The sequence below is a fragment of the Rhinoderma darwinii genome, chromosome 1, assembly GCF_050947455.1.
Source record: "Rhinoderma darwinii isolate aRhiDar2 chromosome 1, aRhiDar2.hap1, whole genome shotgun sequence".
Lineage (NCBI taxonomy): Eukaryota > Metazoa > Chordata > Amphibia > Anura > Rhinodermatidae > Rhinoderma > Rhinoderma darwinii.
This window is the reverse complement of record NC_134687.1, coordinates 395,913,037-395,933,551: the sequence shown is the minus strand read 5'-3', so window position 1 is coordinate 395,933,551 and position 20,515 is coordinate 395,913,037. Positions and strand designations below refer to the sequence as shown.

The 20,515-nt window shown below is 39.4% G+C and overlaps 1 protein-coding gene across 1 annotated transcript in view; it reads right to left on the bottom strand.

Annotated features, from left to right (window-relative positions):
- Positions 1-20,515, bottom strand: part of LOC142757698 (uncharacterized) — a 246,676-nt gene that overhangs the window by 180,125 nt on the left and 46,036 nt on the right. Inside the window, exon 4 of the mRNA XM_075860641.1 lies at positions 6,717-6,924. Coding sequence (XP_075716756.1) covers positions 6,717-6,924 — 208 coding nt within the window. The remainder of the gene's footprint in view (positions 1-6,716; positions 6,925-20,515) is intronic.

The following is a 20,515-nucleotide window of genomic DNA, read 5'->3' as shown; positions in this document are numbered from 1 at the left end:
AGAGTGAGAATGTGTCAGTAAATGCTTACATACAGTGGATATAAAAAGTCTACACACCCCTTTTAAAATGCCAGGTTTTTGTCATGTCAAAACATCAGTACAAAATTAATAATTTCAGAACTTTTTCCACCTTTAATGTGACCCATAATCTGTACAATTCCATTGAAAAACAAATTGAAATCATTTAGAGGGGAAAAATAAAAATAACAAAACTACAATAATGTCGTTGCATAAGTGTGAACACCCTCTTATAATTGGGGATGTGGTTGTCTTCAGAATTAGCCAATTACAATTAAACTCATGTTAAATAGTAGTCAGTACAGAGCTGCCATTATTTAAAGTGATTCTGAGTAACCCCATATAAAGTTTAGCTGTTCTATTAAAATTTTCCTGACATTTTCTTTGTTGCATGTGACAGCAAAAGCCATGGTCCGTAAAGAGCTTACAACACATCAAAGGGATCTGATTGTTGAAAGGCATCAGTCAGCAGTAGGGTACCAAAGAGTTTCCAAGGCATTAGATATACCATGGAAGACAGTGAAGACGGTCATCAAGAAGTGGATTCAATTTGGCACAAAAGTGACATTACCAAGAACTGGACGTCCCTCAAAACTTGATGAAAAGACAAGATGAAAAGTGGTCCGGGAGGCTACCAAGAGGCCTACAGCAACATTAAAGGAGCTGCAGGACTTTCTGGCAGGTACTGGTTGTGTAGTGCATGTGAAAACAATCTCCCGTTTTCTTCATATGTCTAGGCTGTGGGGTAGGGTGGCAAGATGGAAGCCTTTTATAACAAAGAAAAACATCAAAGCCTGGCTATGTTTTGCAAAGACCTACATTAAGTCTCACACAAGCATGTGGGAAAACGTGTTATGGTTTGACGAGACCAAGGTTGAACTTTTTGGCCAAAATTCCAAAAGGTATGTTTGGCACAAAGCCAACACTGCACATCCCCAAAAGAACACCATACCCAAAGTGAAGCATGGTGGAGGCAGCATTATGCTTTGGGGCTGTTTTTCTGCAGCTGGAACTGGGGCTTTAGTCAAGGTGAAGGGAATTATGAACAGTTCCAAATATCAGGCAATATTGGCACAAAACCTGCAGGCCTCTGCTAAAAAACTGAAGATAAAGAGAAATTTCACCTTTCAGCACGACAACGACAATATACCTCCAAATCAACAAAAGAATGGCTTCACCAGAAGAAGCTCAACGTTTTGGAATGGCGCAGCCAGAGCCCAGACCTGAATCCCATTGAAAATCTGTGGGGTGACCTGAAGAGGGCTGTACACAGGAGATGCCCTTGCAATCTGACAGATTTGGAGCGCTTTTGCAGGGAAGAGTAGGCAACAATTGCAAAGTCAAGATGTGCCATGCTGATAGACTTCTACCCAAAAAGACTGAATGCAGTCATAAAGTCAAAGGGTAATTCAACAAAGTATTAGTTTAAGGGTGTGCATATTTACGCAACCACAGTATTTTTGAATGCTTCTTAAATTTTAAGGCACACTTATTTTTCTGTTTCCCACATATAATGTAACTGATCCATATAAACTCCTTAATGGCGTATTTCAGCTTCATCAAATAAAAATGATTATTTGTATAATAAAAAATTATAACATTTTCCAATATACTTTCTGTTTTAATTTCTCATCAAGATCTTTGCTTGCTGTCATTAAATAGAAACCTTCAGTGTTTATTTCCAGCAGATAAAAATCAGTCCTGGTCATGTGATGAATAGAGAGTTCATTACAAGTCACATCTCTGGTAACTGTTCTTTAACTGTAATCAGTCCTGGACCTGTGTGTCCATCACAGGACCAGGACAGATTGTTATTATCTGGTAGTAAACAATGATGATTCCTATTGAATGACAGCAAGCAGAGATCTTAAAAATATGACAAATTGAGAAAGACATTATATTGTAAAATGTTATAACTTTTCATTATTATAAGCACAATATTTATTTGTTAAAACTGGAATACCCCTTTAAGTTGGAGTTTGCACGTTATAAAACTCTTGTAAATGGTACTACTGTGGAGTATATTCATTTATGAAGACTTATCCATGTAACTCCTATTCCCTGAGAAGCTTGGGGAAAAACTGCATTGTAGACAGACTTTAATAATGCAGCCTTTATCCCGTTCCCAAGATATTACTAAAATGACTTATTAAAATGTATCATGTTTTTCTTGAGTGATATGTAGAAAATACTTTAGATTATGTCAGCACTATTACAAGCCTGATTTTAGTCACAATGTTCATGTAAAATCTGAAATGGAGAAAGCAGAAGAATTGAAAGGAGTCGAATACAGAGGTGCCAATCAAGAACATGGTGGGTGTATGAAAAATATGGATGTCCTTAAGTGTTCTACTTGATCTTTAGTTGTGTGGTGGAGCAGATCAAGTTCCAAATCTTGGCAGACACTACTGGGGTCACTTGTCAGGCATAAAAGCATGTGCACCTATTTATATATGTGTTGGGATTACTCATACTTAATATCATTGCACCTACTTATACAAGTCACTGACCTCATGTGCGGTTGGGATGGCATTTATTGAGACGGCTTCTGTGTAAAGCAAGTGAAGCATATACTCCCATCTCATGTATTCATTGTAGTTTTTAGTTTTTTCAGGCCTGGATATATTAGGAAAAGATCCACTTTATATTACTGGTCGAGGGGAACATATACATACTGTATCATACCATGAAAGTTACCGTTTAATAAAACATATTTGAAATATAGGTCCTAAAATTAATATGAAACAACTTTGGATCAAATCAGGAGTAAAGGCCCCTTTCACACATCGACATTAAATATGAGGTTTAATTCCGGGGCAGAATTCCGAAGCATACACTTGGATTTCTGACGCAGATGTAGGAGTGCCATTCAGTTGGGCTAATCCTCAGCTTTTCAATTCAGAATCAACAGAAATAAGATTATGCTACTTATTTCTGTGGCTGATTTTTTTCCAAGGTGCAGCCAAAAGTGCCTGCGGAAATTTCCCGTAGCATGTGAACGAGATTGGGGAAATCCCATTCACATGCATGGGATATGGATTGTCAACGTATTGTCGCAAATTGTGGCGCAGAATCCACAATTAAATCTGTGTCAAATCCAATACGTGTGAGCCTTAGTTGAAGGTTTTTTTTTTTCCTCTTCTTGTATCATTCTTCCTTTGAAAAAACATACTGAAATATACAGATTTTTTTCAACATTTTGGATCCATTGTCCAACCAACACAAAAGATTCCTATTGGTCAGGAATGATAGTTTTTTTTTTTTAGCAATTTATATACAGTACCTGAAGTTTTGGTATCTGTGATATGTGACAAAATATCCATTCATAACCAACATAAAAAATTCAGCTCTTGAGCTAGTTTAACTTTTTAAACTCCAATATGTTAATTTACTGTATATCCTGCAATGTTTACATGGCATATCTACTGTAATAAGTAGTGACTTGATGTTAACCTAATACATTCAAGAGTCGTACAGAAAATATAGTATCAATAACTTTCATAAGGACCATTACAAATATCTGTTAAAAGCGGATCCATCAGCGCAAAGGAGTTGTCCCAGAATTAAAAATTATCACACAAGACAATTGTGTGATCACTGGGGGCCCCACCGCTGGAACCCCCAACTATCGCGAGAATGGGGGTCCCGATCCCCCAGATCCTCCTCACTACCCCTTACCGCAGTGAGAAGGAGCTTTAATGAAGCGGCAGTTGAGCACGCGCTTGCCGCTTCATTCAATGTCCATTCGCTATACTTGGCTGTTTCCATTATTACCTTAGACTTTGAATGACCGGCTGCATGCATGCTCGACCGCCACTCCATATAATGCCCTCCTCACTATGGTTGAGCAGTGAGGAGCAACAAGGGGTTTGGGATCCCTGTTCTTGTGATCGAGGGGGTTCCCAGTGATCAGACAATTGTCTACTATTCTGTGGTAATGGGCCTGTACATGTGCCTTCTTGAGCAGGGGGACCTTGCGGGCACTGCAGGATTTTAATCCATTACGGCGTGATGTGTTACCAATGGTTTTCTTGGTGACTGTTTTCCCAGCTGCCTTGAGATCATTAACAAGTTCCCCCCGTGTAGTTTTCGGCTGACCTCAGGATCAAGGATACCCCACGAGGTGAGATTTTGCATGGAGCCCCAGATCGATGTCGATTGACAGTCATTTTGTATGTCTTCCATTTTCTTACTATTGCACCAACAGTTGTCTCCTTCTCACCCAGCGTCTTACTTATGGTTTTGTAGCCCATTCCAGCCTTGTGCAGGTCTATGATCTTGTCCCTGACATCCTTAGAAAGCTCTTTGGTCTTGCCCATGTTGTAGAGGTTAGAGTCAGACTGATTAATGGAGTCTGTGGACAGGAGTCTTTTATACAGGGGACCATATAAGTCAGCTGGCTTTAATGCAGGCACCAAGCTGATTTGGAGCGTGTAACTGGTCTGGAGGAGGCTGAACTCTTAATGGTTGGTAGGGGATCAAATACTTATTTCTCTGTGCACAATGCAAATAAATATATATAATTTTGACAATGTGATTTTCTGTTTTTTTTTTAAATATAATCTATCTCTCACTGGTAAAATTAACCAAGCCTAAAAATTCTAGACTGTTCATGACTTTGACAGTGGGCAAACTTACAAAATCAGCAATGGATCAAATACTTATTTCCTTCACTGTATTACTAAATATATAGTAACATATGATGGGACTTGCAATATTGCATTACTTATCAAATTTATCATTCAGGAGTCAGTGTGTGTGATAACCCTTGTCAAAGCTTTAATGGCAGCCGTGAGGTTGGGCAAAAACATTTTCAGTCTTTAGTTTTCACAGATGAATTCATGCCTTTCTATATGAAGCGCCTCTTTTCTCTATGAGAATCTTTCGAACTACTAGGACAATATAAATCTCAGGGAATGTATACTGTCCCTCTATTAAACTATGCATACAGTCACTCCTGTGCCTATTGTGACATATTTTACCACCATTTGGGGCTTCTCCAGAGGAGTGGACATTCAGAAGTAGAGTACACTTTTTTGTTTTGACACGCTTCAGGTTCCTATTTTCATGCAGAATGTCTTTTAAAATTCTCCGTATCCTAACATTTACTGCACTGCATACCTAGCAAGCTCAATAGAGCAATAATGATGCTCCAGTCCCTGCTGCTGTTCTGTTAGTACATAATGAAGCCAGATCTGAAGGAAACTCTCCTTGATCACTATGACACTCTTGACCTGGAGTTAGCTCGTAGATATGGCTTTTGTACTTTCGGATTCCCTGAGCTTTGAGCCATGTGTCTGGAAATATGTTGTATAAAATGAATCCCAATGCAGCCAAATCCTTTCTTTAGAACCCTTCTAGCAGACTTTGAAGTGATATGCACATTCTGGCATTGTCATAGTGGAATGAAAACAACCCAAACCAGAATGTTTCTCTGCCTTCCTAATTAGAGTCTCTCTTAAAACCTTTGTAAACCCAGACCTCAGAGTAACAAGCCCATTGTGTGTGTGAGCAAAGACGGACTTACTCTTCTGAACTCCATGAATCAAAGTATCCAACAGTTGTAAGCATTAAAGCCCAGACTTTTTATGTGGTCATCTATTAAAGATATGATATAAAGGTTGGAAAGGCAAAACATAATGATCTTATAATGTGTATCATTATATTTATAAATTTTATATAGTTATTAAGAATGAAATGTCTAGTCTTGATATGTCTTATACTGTACACTAGTAATTTACACTATTTGGACAGAGTATGTGGACACCCCTCCTAATTCTTGAGTTCTGGTGTTTCAGCCACACCCATTTCAAGAAGGTGCATACACTTAAAGGCGTTTTTTACGTTTGGCTAAAAGGGGGCATAATGCAGAAAAACAATAAAAAAAAACTATTGATTGCCAGACAGATACCCTGGCAATTCAGCGCATCTGATCCGGTGCTACCCGTCGCTTTTTGTTGACAGTTCTGCATCGATGACATTCCTGTATGCCCACTTGATCGCACAAGCCAATCACTGGCCTCAGCGGTATATGGCACAAGACCGCTACAGCCCTTTCCTGATTCAGCATGACCATGTGCACGAAGTGAGGCCCATAAGACATGGCTTGGTGAGGAGGAACTTGAGTAGCCTGCACAGAGACCTGACCTCAACCCCATCGATCATCTTTGGGATGAATCGGAACACTGATTTATGCGGTTATTTTGTCCAAGTCACAGAGAAATGCTTAGGTCTCATGCACACATGATATAATGTATCTAATCAATTACGAGTTGTACAGAGCCATAATACAACACCCATAGCAGTCTAGGGGCTCATATGCCTTTGATTTCATATGGATGTTTTTCCTCTTGGGTTTATACAGAATTCGAAAAAAAATATATGCCATTTTCCATCAGATGACATATTATGGTGGTCTTCTCATCTAAAAGCATTGCTTCTAGGTAAGAATATCTCTGTAATAGTGCTGTACGGAGGCACTATACAGAGGTACACTGAGTCCCTACAGCTTCATAATGCTGAACCAAAGTGAATAAGCGCAGCCATACTAGCTTAGGCTGATACATTGTAACAAACTACAGATTTGAGGAGTAGAAGGTCAGAATGGGTCTTAAAATAAGAATGTTCTCATTTAAAGGTAGCAATCTCTATAAGAACATACAATATACACATGTGGCAATGCAATGAATAGGACCTACCTGCCAATCTGAACCATAAAGGTTAAACACAAATTTGTTGGTTTCAGGTTTCTCTTTTTTGTAAGGACTCTGTTTGGAAACAGAAGAATTCCTTTGATGTGTATCCAATATCTTGAGCTCGTTGTCTACAAACCCATTCTTTAAGTATTCCGACTGTGGTATTCCTTTATTTTTGCATTCCAACATGAAGCTCCATTCTTGTTTAATTCTGTAAAGAGAAGATAGACGGTGCATTATAATATGCTATGGTGGTGCTTTACCTAGGTGGAATGTCATCCTTTTATGACACATATCTGGACTGTTTAACAGATCAGATGCAGCAGACTTAAGTTTGTCATCAACTCATCGTACCACAGTATGTTATAGTAAATTTTCCATATAACTGAGGGTAAATTATTTATCTTAAAGTGACCTTCCTTTACAGTTAGAAGAATTAGATATTTGGAATGTTTTCCAAAAATACTTGGATGATCCATCAATATTACAGTCCTGTAAAACCCCTTTTACCTTGATGTCTCTATAGGTGATTTTAAGCTGTGTCCGAATGCTAAAGTATGAAGGCATGTTAAAAATGTATCAGAATTAGAATTCTTATGACCACAATATAAATAACACACATCTTTCTTCTATTCCTTGCAATTGTGTTTCTAAATGTTTGTCAAATGATTACATTTCATAATTTTAAACTACAATCATTCGCTATGGCATGTGATGTCACCAGTAATTGACATGAACATTTCTGTCCAGCAAATGACTCCTTAATATATTTGCATGATTTGTTAGATGCAACGTAAAGACCTGTAGTAATGATTAATGACGTGCCGTGCAGTTAAATGCTCATAGGTAAAGCCATTAACTCTCTTAAATGTATTTTTGGAATCATTAAACTTTTCAAAATGTTGTCAATTTTACAAATGTAAACACTAACTACAACACCAGGAAGTACTCGTAAAATGTTATCGTAATCTAAAAGAACATAAAAATATTTATTATCACTTTTAAGACCATAAAATATATGTTAAAAATGTTCATTCCTGAATTGTCCTCTTCTGTGAACATAACATTCTATTTAACCATTTCCAAATAGTTGGATAACAACCACTAATGGCAGCCATTACAGTCCCCATAAGAGTTGTGAGTCAGCTTTCTAAAGGGTTGAAATATAATATATATACATATTAACCTGCTTGTTATGGACAGGTACACCCCCTTCCTATGATCAGAAGATCAGCGATTTAGATCCCACCAAGATAGGAGGTTGTCCAGTTCTTAGTTGGATGACAACCACTAATGGCAGCCATTACAGTCCCCATAAGAGTTGTAAGTCAGCTTTCTAAAGGGTTTAAATATAATATACATACATATTAACCTGCTTGTTATGGACAGGTACATCCCCTTCCTATGATCAGAAGATCAGTGATTTAGATCACACCAAGATAGAAGGGTTGTCCAGTTCTTAGAATTCTTAGAATTGTGATAGAACACAGAATTTTTTTTTTGGTAAGATACATTGTAATTTTAAAGGAAACATAATTATCACCAGCAAGTAATGCTGTAATTGTGTCTGGATGCGAGGCATGGTATACAGCCCCAAACTCTGGTTCTAAGAGCCATATACTCTAGTAGGAACTCTTACTACTCACTAGTTTAACACTTCGTTTAAGATGTTCTTGTTTAACCCCTTCCATCCGCAGCCATTTTTCGGATTTTCAATAAAAAAAATTCCTCCTCGCCTTACAAAAGCTATAACTGTTTGTTTTTTTTTCGTCGATATAGCCATATGAGAGCTTGATTTTGGCGGGACGAGTTGTATTTTTTCATGGCATCATTTATTGCACCATATAATATATACCCTGCATTCGGAAATTCTTCAGACCCTTTCACTTTTTTCACATTTTTCCTTTCGCTAAAATATTTATTAAAAATGAAAAACTTGCGTGGATGTACGTATTCAGACCCTTTGCTATGACACTTGAAATTTAGCTCTGGGGGCGTCCCATTTATCTAGATTTATCTAGATCATCGCTGAAATGTTTCCACACCTTGATTGGTGTCCACCTGTGGTAAAATTATTTGATTGGACATGATTTGGAAAGACACATCCCTGTCTATATAAGGTCTCAGAACTGAAAATGCATATCAGTGCAAAAACCCAGCCACGAGGAGGAAAGAACTGCCTATAGAGCTCAGAGACAGGATTATGTGGAGGCACAGTTCTGGAGAAGGGTACAAAGGAATTTCTGTTGCACTGAAAGTTCCCAAAAGCACAGTGGCCTCCATAATTCTTAAACGGAAGAATTTTGGAACAACCATGAGTCTTCCGAGAGCTGGCCGCCCCACCAAACTATGTAATAAGGGGAGAAGGGCCTTGGTAAGAGAGGTAACCAAGATCCCAATGGTAACTCCAAAGATCCTGTGTGCAGATAGGAGAAACTTCCAGAAGGTCAACCATCACTGCAGCACTCCACCAATCTGGGTTTTATGGCAGAGCGGCGAGAAAGAAGCCTCTCCTCAGTAAAAGACACATGAAAGTCCATCTGGGGATTTCAAAAAGCACCTAAAGGACTCTCAGACTGTGGGAAACAAGAATCTGTGGTCTGGTGAAAATAAGATTTAACATTTTGGCCTCAATTCTAAGCGTGATGTCTGGAGGAAACCAGGCACTGCTCATCACCTGCCCAATATTCATGCTGCGGGTGTGATTTTCAGCAGCTGGTACACGGAAAGATGAATGGAGCAAAGTACAGAGATATTCTTAATGAAAACCTGATCCAGAGTGCTCTGGACCTCAGACTGGACCGAAGGTTCACCTTCAAACAAGAGAATGAGCCTAAGCACACAGCCCAGACAACAAAGGAGTGGCTTAGGGACAACTCTGTTAATGTCCTTGAGCCAGAGCCCTGACTTAAAGAGGCTCTGTCACTAGTTTAAACGTTTATTTTTTGACCGAGTTATGATGATTTTTCATTTTATGCTAATTTGTTCTAAATGCCCAACTAGGGCGTTGTTTTTTTACTTTTGACCAAGTGGTCGTTGTAAAGAGAAGTGTATCACACTGACCAATCAGCATCATACGCCTCTCTTCATTCATGTTTTGCTGTACTCACAGCACAGCGTAATCTCGCGAGATCACGCTGTGCTGTCACTTACTCCCACAGTAGCTTTACCAGAGTGCCGGGAGAATGAAAAGACAGCCAGGAGGCGATGTCTTTTCATTCTCCCGACTAGAGATGAGCGAACTTTTCAAAAGTTTGGTTCGGCTAGTTCGCCGAATTTCACAAAAAAGTTTGATTCGGACCGAACTAGTTCGGACCGAACCTGTCACTTCCGTGCGCCAAGCATGGTACTGTCCAGGGTGCTGATAGAGTTAATGGGCTGCACTAACTCTTTCAGCAACCTTGACAGTACATGCTAGGCGCGCGGGAAATAAAATTTTAATGTAATAAAAAAATAAAAATAATATGTTCGTACTTACTTTCCTCCTGTCCGGCCTCCAGCGATGACGTTTCATCCCTTTCGCCGCTGCAGCCAATCACAGGCTGTAGTGGCGGTCACGCACGTCAGGATAACGCTTCATCCCACGTGACCGCCTCTGCAGCCAATCACAGGCTGCAGCGGCGACATAGATGAAACGTCATCGCTGGAGGCCGGACAGGAGGAAAGTAAGTATGAACGTATTATTATTTTTTTTGGGCATGTATGTATGTTGTCATGTATGTATGTATGTATATATGTGCATGTATGTTTGCATGTATGTTGGCATGTATATATGTGCATGTGTGTATGTATATTTGCATGTATATATTTGCATGTATGTAAGTTTGCATGAATGTATGTATGTTTGTATGTATGTATGTATGTTTGCATGTATGTATGTTTGCATGAATGTATGTTGTCATGTATGTATGTTGTCATGTATGTATGTGTGTATGTATGTATGTATGTTGTCATGTATGTATGTATATATGTGCATGTATGTTTGCATGTATGTTGGCATGTATGTATATATGTGCATGTTTGTATGTATATTTGCATGTATATATTTGCATGTATGTATGTATGTATGTATGTATGTATGTATGTATGCTTGCATGAATGTATGTTTGCATGTATGTATGTATGTTGTCATGTATGTATGTTGTCATGTATGTATATATGTGCATGTATGTTGGCATGTATGTATATATGTGCATGTTTGTATGTATATTTGCATGTATATATTTGCATGTATGTATGTATGTATGTTGTCATGTATGTATGCATGTTTGCATGTTTTTATTTTTGCATGTATGTTTGCATGTATGTTTATATATGTGCATGTATGTAATTATGTTTGCATGTATTTAAGTTTGCATGTATATTTGTGCATGCTTGTATATATGTATGTATGTATCTTTGCATGTTTGTTTGTATGTATGTATGTTTTCATGTGTGTGTGTATGCATGTATGTATGATAGTTTGCATGTATGTATGTATATATGTGTGTATGTTTGCATGCTTGTATGTTTGTATATATGTATGTATGTATGTTTGTATATATGTATGTTTGTATATATGTATGTATGTATGTTTGCATGTATGTTTGCTTGTATATATTTGCATGTATGTAAGTTTGCATGAATGTATGTATGTTTGTATGTATGTATGTTTGCATGTATGTATGTTTGCATGAATGTATGTTGTCATGTATGTATGTTGCCATGTATGTATGTATGTATGTATGTATGTTGTCATGTATGTATGTATGTATATATGTGCATGTATGTTTGCATGTATGTTGGCATGCATGTATATATGTGCATGTTTGTATGTATATTTGCATGTATATATTTGCATGTATGTATGTATGTTTGCATGAATGTATGTTTGCATGTATGTATGTATGTTGTCATGTATGTATGTTGTCATGTATGTATGTATGTATGTATATATGTGCATGTATGTTGGCATGTATGAATATATGTGCATGTTTGTATGTATATTTGCATGTATATATTTGCATGTATGTATGTATGTATGTTTGCATGTATGTATGTATGTATGTATGTATGCATGTATGTATGTATGTATGTTGTCATGTATGTATGCATGTTTGCATGTTTTTATTTTTGCATGTATGTTTGCATGTATGTTTATAAATGTGCATGTATGTAATTATGTTTGCATGTATTTATGTTTGCATGTATATTTGTGCATGCTTGTATATATGTATGTATGTATCTTTGCATGTTTGTTTGTATGTATGTATGTTTTCATGTGTGTGTATGCATGTATGTATGATAGTTTGCATGTATGTATGTATGTACGTATATATGTGTGTATGTTTGCATGCTTGTATGTTTGTATATATGTATGTATGTATGTTTGTATATATGTATGTTTGTATATATGTATGTTTGTATATATGTATGTATGTATGTTTGCATGTATGTTTGCTTGTATATATGTCTGTATGGCCATGTATGATACTCTCTGCTGGTGCCCTGTATCTAAGTCAACTTCGCGGCAGGCTTCTATACATGGTATAACAGTCAGTATCACACATTAAACTGAATCTAAGCCTACGACATGTTTTATTTCATTTTTTTTTTTTTTTTTACAGGTTTGGTGTTTGGACTACGTCGGTTTCGAGGACTACTTCGATGCCGGTTTTTTTTCTACAATAAAATGGTTAATGAGGGTTGTGTTGGGGGTGCTTTATTTCAATAAAATATTTTATCTATATCGTTGTCTTTTTCTTTTCAAATTTTACTACTACCACTTTAGTAATGGCCGCTGTCTGAGTGACAACATCCATTACTAAGGCGAGGCTTAGTGTTAGCCGGTGCAGAGGCTAACACTAACCACCATTATTACCCCGGTACCCACCACCACCAGGGGTGCCGGGAAGAGCCAGGTACGATCCAGTACCCAACCATCTGTTGTGATGGTCGGGCACTGGGGCGGCCGCAGGCTGGTATTATGAGGCTGGGAAGGGCCAAAAACAGTGGACCTTCCCACCCTTGTAATGCTAGGCTGCTGCTGCTGTGTTGTATCTGGCTGGTTATAAAAGTGGGGGGGACCCCACGTCATTTTTTTTAAATTATTTATTTATTTTTCATTTTTTTTTAAAAAGACATGGGGTTCCACCCAATTTATCATAACCAGCCACATACAACACAGTGTTATTAGCCTGGGAATGGACAAAACCAGTGGCCCTTCCCACCCATGTAATGCCAGACTGCTGCGGCCTTGTATATGGCTGGTTATTAAAAATGTGGGGGACCCAACGTCTATTGTTAAATTAGTTAAATTAAAAAAACAAAACAACGTGGGGTCCCCCCCATTTTTACAACCAGCCCGATACAACACAGCAGCAGCAGCCTAGCATTACAAGGGTGGGAAGGTCCACTGTTTTTGGTCCTTCCCAGCCTCATAATACCAGCCTACGGCCGCCCCAGTACCCGACAATCACAACAGATGGTCGGGTACTGGATCGTACCAAGCTCTTCCCGGCACCCCTGGTGGTGGTGGGTACCGGGGTAATAATGGGTGGTTAGTGCTAGTCTCTGCACCGGCTAACACTAAGTACCGCCTTAATAATGGACGCTGTCAATCAGCCAACTGCCATTATCTAGGCACTAATAAAGTTTAAAAAAAAACACAAAGACAATTCTTTTTTATTGAAATAAGAAATCCCCAACAAAACCCTCGTTAACCATTTTATTAAAATTTGAAAAAACGTAGATCTACGCAGTAGTCCAACGAATCGAAGATGTAGTCCAATCGGTACATCAAAATCTGCAACAACATAAAAAAACAGTTATCAATGTGAACAATACCAATACTTCTACTCACCTACACACATATATACACGCACACACAAACAAACAAACAACCATACACAAACACACATAAACACAAATACACACATATAAACAAACACACCCATATATACACAAACACACACACATAAACACACACCCATATACACACACATATACACAAACACACACATATACAAAAACACACACACACACAAACATATACACAAATACACCCATATATACACACACATATACACAAACACATATACATAAACACACCCATATATACACAAACACACACATAAACATACACACATATACACAAACACACACATATACAAAAACACACACACACACACAAACATCTACACACAAACATATACACATACACCCATATATACACACACATATACACAAACATATACACATACACCCATATATACACACACATATACACAAACATATACACAAACACATATACACAAACACACCCATATATACACAAACACACATATACACAAACACACATATAAAAACAAAAACAGACAAAGACACATACCTAAACACACACACTGTTTCTTTTAAATGCTGCTGGGGAACCCGCTCGATCCACTATATAAGGCTGCGCTATAGTGCAGCATTTAAAAGAAACAGGATCCTGACCTGTCCATAGAGTTTAAGGCAGCACAGAGCATTTCAGGAGATGAGCGTGCAGATTCAGTGCTGCTGTGAACTCTGCTCTTACCATTACGTGGTGACTTGCCAATCATGTGAAGGTGTTCTTGAGGACAGGAGTGGAGGAGAGGTAACAGACTGAGCTACGTAATGGTAAGAGCAGAGTTCACAGCAGCACAGAATCTGCACGCTCCTCTCCTGAAATATTCTGTGCTGCTGTGAACTCTGCTCTTACCATTACGTAGCTCTCAGTCTGTTACCTCTCCTCCACTCCTGTCCTCAAGAACACCTTCACATGATTGGCAAGTCACCACCGCGCACAAGATCCGCACGCTCATCTCCTGAAATACTCTGTGCTGCTGTGAACTCTGCTCTTATCGTTACGTGGTGACTTGCCAATCATGAAGGTGTTATTGAGGACAGTAGTGGAGGAGAGGTAACAGACTGAGAGCTACGTAATGGTAAGAGCAGAGTTCACAGCAGCACTTATATAGTGGATCGAGCGGGTTCCCTAGCAGCATTTAAAAGAAACAGGATCCTGACCTGTCCACAGAGTTTAAGGCAGCACTATCGAGGCGCTATTTTCGGGCGTAATTCGGGGGGAAAAACGCCCGAATTACGTCCGTAATTAGTGCATGTGAACACACCCTTAGGGTATGTTCACACGCACTAATTACGGACGTAATTCGGGCGCCTCGATAGCGCTGACAAACATCTGCCCATTGAAAGCAATGGGCAGACGTTTGTCTGTTCACATGAGGCGTATATTTACGCGCCACTGTCAAATGACGGCGCGTAAATAGACTCCCGCGTCAAAGAAGTGACCTGTCACTTCTTTGGCCGTAATTGGAGTCGTTATTCATTGACTCCAATGAATAGCAGCGCCAATTACGTCCGTAATGGACGCGGCGTTCAAGCGCCTGCACATGCCGTAACGGCTGAAATTACGGGGATGTTTTCAGGCGGAAACATCCCCGCAATTTCAGCCGTAACGGACGCTGTCGTGTGAACATACCCTTATAATGACAGCACGGCTCGCAAAAGCGGCCGGCTGCCCGTGGCCGGCCGTGCTCGTAATTACGAGTCGTAATTACGAGCACGGCCCGTAAAATAAAAAAATAGAACATGTTCTATCTTTTTAACGGCATGGGCACCTTCCCGTGAGAAAAACGGGAAGGTACCCGTTGCTAACAGAAGTCTATGGGCCCGCTATTTCGGGTCGTAATTACGACCCGTAATAACGGGTGTTTTTACGGTCGTGTGCATGAGGCCCCGTAACGACGGGTGGCTACATGTGTGCACCCGTCATTACGGCAGCGTTGCTAGGCGACGTCAGTAAATAGTCACTCTCCAGGGTGCTGAAAGAGTTAACTGATCGGCAGTAACTGTTTCAGCACCCTGGACAGTGACTACCGATCACAATATAGAGTACCTGTAAAAAAGAAAAGACGTTCATACTTACCGGGAACTCCCTGCTTCCTCCAGTCCGGTCTCCTGGCCGTTGCCTTGGTGACGCGTCCCTCGCGACATCCGGCCCGACATTCCTTGATGACGATGCAGCCCATGTGAGCGCTGCAGCCAATCACGGGCTGCAGAGGCCTCTGCAGCCAATCACAGGCTGCAGAGGCCTCTGCAGCCAATCACAGGCTGCCGCGTCAGAAAAGAAGGTCGGACTGGAGGAAGAAGAGGGACTCGTCACCAAGACAACGACCAGGTACGTATGAAATGCTTTTTATTTTATTTTTAATCAGCAGCCTCTTTTCTCTATCAGTGATTGATAGAGATAAGTGGCTGCCGATTTGTATAATATTTTTGACCGGGTTCGGTCAAAACGGGTTCGGCCGAACCCGGTGAAGTTCGGATTCGCTGCGAACCGAACTTTTCCGGAAGTTCGGACCGAAACCGGGTTCGGTTGTCCCGGTTCGCTCATCTCTACTCCCGACACTCCGGTAAAGTTACTGTCCCCCCTTAGTCATCTCTTTTCAAGGGTAAATAGGTTTAATTATTTTAATCTTTGCTCATAGCTTAGATTCTCCATTCCCCTTATTAGCTTCGTTGCTCTAGTTAGTATTTTTTCCAACACCAGGGCATCCTTTCTAAGAACTGGAGCCCAGAACTGAACTGCATGTTCTGGATGAGGCCTCACTAATGCTTTGTAAAGTGGTAATATTATATCCCTGTCCCGCGAGTCCATGACTCTTTTAATAAACAACAATATCTTGCTGGCCTTTGAAGCAGCTGATTGACATTGCATGCTGTTTATCTACATTAAATTTCATTTGCGAAGTGGATGCCCAAACACTTAGTGTGTTCAAATCAGGTTGGAATTTACCAACATCTTCCATAGTCTGAACTATATTACATAGCTTGGTGTCATCTGCAAAAGTAGAAATAGTGCTATTAATCCCATCCTCTATATCATTAATAAATAAGTTGAATAATAGTGGTCCCAGCACTGAACCTTGGGGTACACCACTTATAACCGGCGACCATACAGAGTAGGAATCACTAACCACAACTCTCTGGATACGGTCCTTGAGCCAATTATCAATCCAATTACAAGCGATACTTTCTAAACCCATAGTCCTTAATTTACCCATTAGTAGTCTATAATTGGTCAGCCTCATACACTTCTCTTCACAACGCCTACTTGGTCAAAAGTTAAAACACGCCCAGTTGTCTATTAAACTAATTATCATAAATCTAAAATTGCTCATAACTTGCTAAAAAATAATCGTTAATCGTTTTTCAAAATAAAAAACACTGTTGTTATCTACATTACAGCGCCGATCAGATTGTGTAGGAGATATACAGAGAGGCACTTATAATCTGGTGACAGAGCCTCTTTAAAACAAAACTTAAGTCAGATAGACCCACAAACAAGCAACAACTGAAGACAGCTGCAGTAAAGCCCTGGCAAAGCATCACAAAGGAGGATACCCAGCGTTTGGTGATGTCCATGGGTTCCAGACTTCAGGCAGTCACTGCCTGCAAAGGATTCTCTACAAAGTATTAAAAATGTTAATTTGTCCAATTACTTTTGAGCCCCTGAAATGAGGAGGCTGTGTAGAAAAATGGTTGCAATTCCTAAACGTTTCACATGATATTTTTGTTCAACCCCTTGAATTAAACCTGAAAGTCTAAACTTCAATTGTATCTCAGTTGTTTCATTTCAAATCCAATGTGGTGGCATGCAGAGCCCAAATCATGAAGATTGTGTCACTGTCCAAATAATTCTGGACCTAACTATACATCTATAAGATCCCACAGATGGTGTCGATGAGGCCTGAAGTCAAGCATTAGCCTCACTGACTACCAGCTTATTTATAGTGCAGATTTTTTGGTCTGAGGGCAGCAATGTCAGATTTTACTGCTTGGAGGGGGCGTAATTAAAGTATCAGTAAAACCTATACAGCTTACTTCAGGATCATCTGTCATAGCCAAAGAACCTGCAAAAAGAAGAAATAAATGTGTCTATATAGTAAGCCTTATGACAATGTAGATAGAACAAGTGAACACAATAAGCAGGCTCACATTACATGCTTCCAGGGGACTGCAAGCAACTACAACATCTCAGTCTATGCTATTAGTGACACAGTATTAAGCTCCTAGTTCTGCCCCTCTGTTGTATCATACCTTGGGAGGACCACCCCTCCAAAAGACCACCACTCACTACAGGTATGGGTGGTTGTTTGGTCTCTCACATTGACACATGTAAGGGACAGAGAAAGGCTTAATTGTTGTTTCTGTCCTACCTGTATGGGCTGCACAGAAAGACATTATGGACTATGTACGCTCGCTAATAAATTAAGGTCCAAATATTTGACAATTCAAAATAATTTTTATTTACCTAAAAGTCTCATCCCCTAAATGTTTCTAAACATAAATAAAAACATGTGTTGCCTTCATGTGGCCATGTGATCAGAATATTAAACACACTCAAACGTCAACCGTAAAAAAATATATTGGTGTACTAACCCTTCCCCTACTCTTGCAAATGTGTTACTGTTACTTTTATTATTTGTTTGTGTGTCTTATTAATTTTCCAGGAAAACGTTATGACACATCACTATAAAGATATGTTTGCAAAGCTGTCTCACTTGTCAGAGAAAATTATAAGTTGAAATGTAATGAAAGTAGTAGCTAGTAAAATAAAGTAGTGATTTTTACTTTGAAGCTCGGAATGGTTGACAATGTGGTTTGCTTATCAGAATAATTTCTAGCGATAAATTATACTCTACACTTTAAAGGATTTTTAGACTGTTAAACCTTAAATGCATGTTAATCCACAGTGTTATGAAGACATCTTTTATGTTCCAAAATATATACAGCAAGAAATGTTTTCTGAACCAAGAGGGGAATGTAATTTCACCACAAAGCTTAGTGCACACTACATGTTTCTATAGTAAACCCTTAAAGGGGTATTCCGGTTACAACAAATTACCCCCTATTTGAGAACGCTGTCCTGAGCTATTTCCGGCGCTCCCATAGAGAATGAATGGAGCGGCAGCACGCATGAGCGACCTGTTGCTCCGTTCAAATGGGGAGTACGGGATCCCCGTTCTCATAATCAGTGGGGTTCCCAGCTGTCGGACCCCCACTGATCAACAAGTTACCCCCTATCCTATTGATAGGGGGTAATTTGTTGTAACCGGAATACCCCTTTAAAGACACGGCATTATTTTGGGGTACAGATAACTTATTGATGTACTTTTATTAATTTCTGTCATTTCTGTTCACAGTGCGGTGCACATAGCAAGCTGACTTTATTCTATGGATTATTACAATGATGGAAATACCAAGTATATATTATTTTTATTTTTTTCCCCCCACTATGGGATTTGAATCTGTAATCCTGCAATCGCTTCTATATTAAATTGCAATCTTACTGTATCGCAATATATGAAGCCTGTCAGTTTTATAGGCAACCTATTAGGCCTGCCTTAGAGTTTGGTCCTGATCTGCCATGCTAGCTACCACAGCAACCAATCGGTACCCTGCAAACACGTTGTGGGGGCACCGATGGTACGGCAGAGCGAGCCCCCTCACTGTGTCAAACCACTTAGGTGGCACAGATGCTATTGACTGAATTATCTAAGGGGTAAACCCCTGAGTTACTCCTGATGCTGACCATTGCATCACCATCTTGCACTGTATAATACAGCTGACACCTGCTATAAATATATAGAAAAGTGTGCTAAAGTACTAATGCCTGAGTCATTCATGTATGGCACGGTGAGAGTAGAGGTTCATTTATCAAGAATTATTTTCTATGTGTCCCAGGAGATAGGACATTTCCCACTTCTCCATTCCACAATCCTGTATCAGGCTGTAAGACAACTGGCTGTAGCAGGAGCCTACCCCTTCTGCTTTGACTGCAGTATGAGATAAAGAATGTTAAACCTGCCCCTTGACTAATCTGTATGACTGCACCGTCTGTCAGACAATAATGGAAGGAAATTAACCATTGTGTTCTCTGCAAAATATCTACAAATGTGATTGCTTCAGGTACATTCAGAAAATCCTGCCAACTGATAAACACTGTGGAGAAGATCTCTTGTTTACTTTTATCATTAATATCTAGGCTTAGTTTTCCTTTAAAGTGAATGTATCATATATTTAATTTTAATTTCATGCATTAGATGCAAATCTGTAGAAGAGATATAATGTTTTTTTTGTTAGCTTTTTTAAATATTGTAGCTATTCAAAAAAAGCAAAAAAAAAAAAACAACAACACAACTTTCCTGAGAGAAGCCATATTGGACATACACACTTCCGTTTTGTACTTCCTCTGTAGTCAGTACAACAGGGTGTGGACTTTATGGCAACTGAAATAAAACGGTTCAAATTTCTAAAAGGTTTTGGATTTACCGAATTCCAAGACTTTTGTGGTTTGTGGCGCATGAATTACAGCAAGTGCCAGCCACCTTTTTACAGATTACAAAAAGGATGACATGACCTTGGGCGGGCTGCCCCATAATGCCTTGCAGACAGCCTTCCCAAAATGCACTATGGATATCCCTCCCATATATGTTGCTGCCACTTTAACATCACATGCTGGCTTGGCAAGAAAGAGCTTGAAAGGGTTTGGATATAACTTGGATACAGTCCTAGAAGACATCAGAGAGACAGACAGGAGTTTTAAGGGCAATTGGAGCACTTTCGATCTACGGTGAATTTGTTCGGACCAAATCTAATTGGACTTGAAACCAATTTAGTCTCCATTCTCTGGGAAGTGATGGGATACAGTGCCTCTCAAATACCAGGTCATGGCAGGGGAGATGCATACAGTCTTAATTGTGTGTACAGTCTATAGT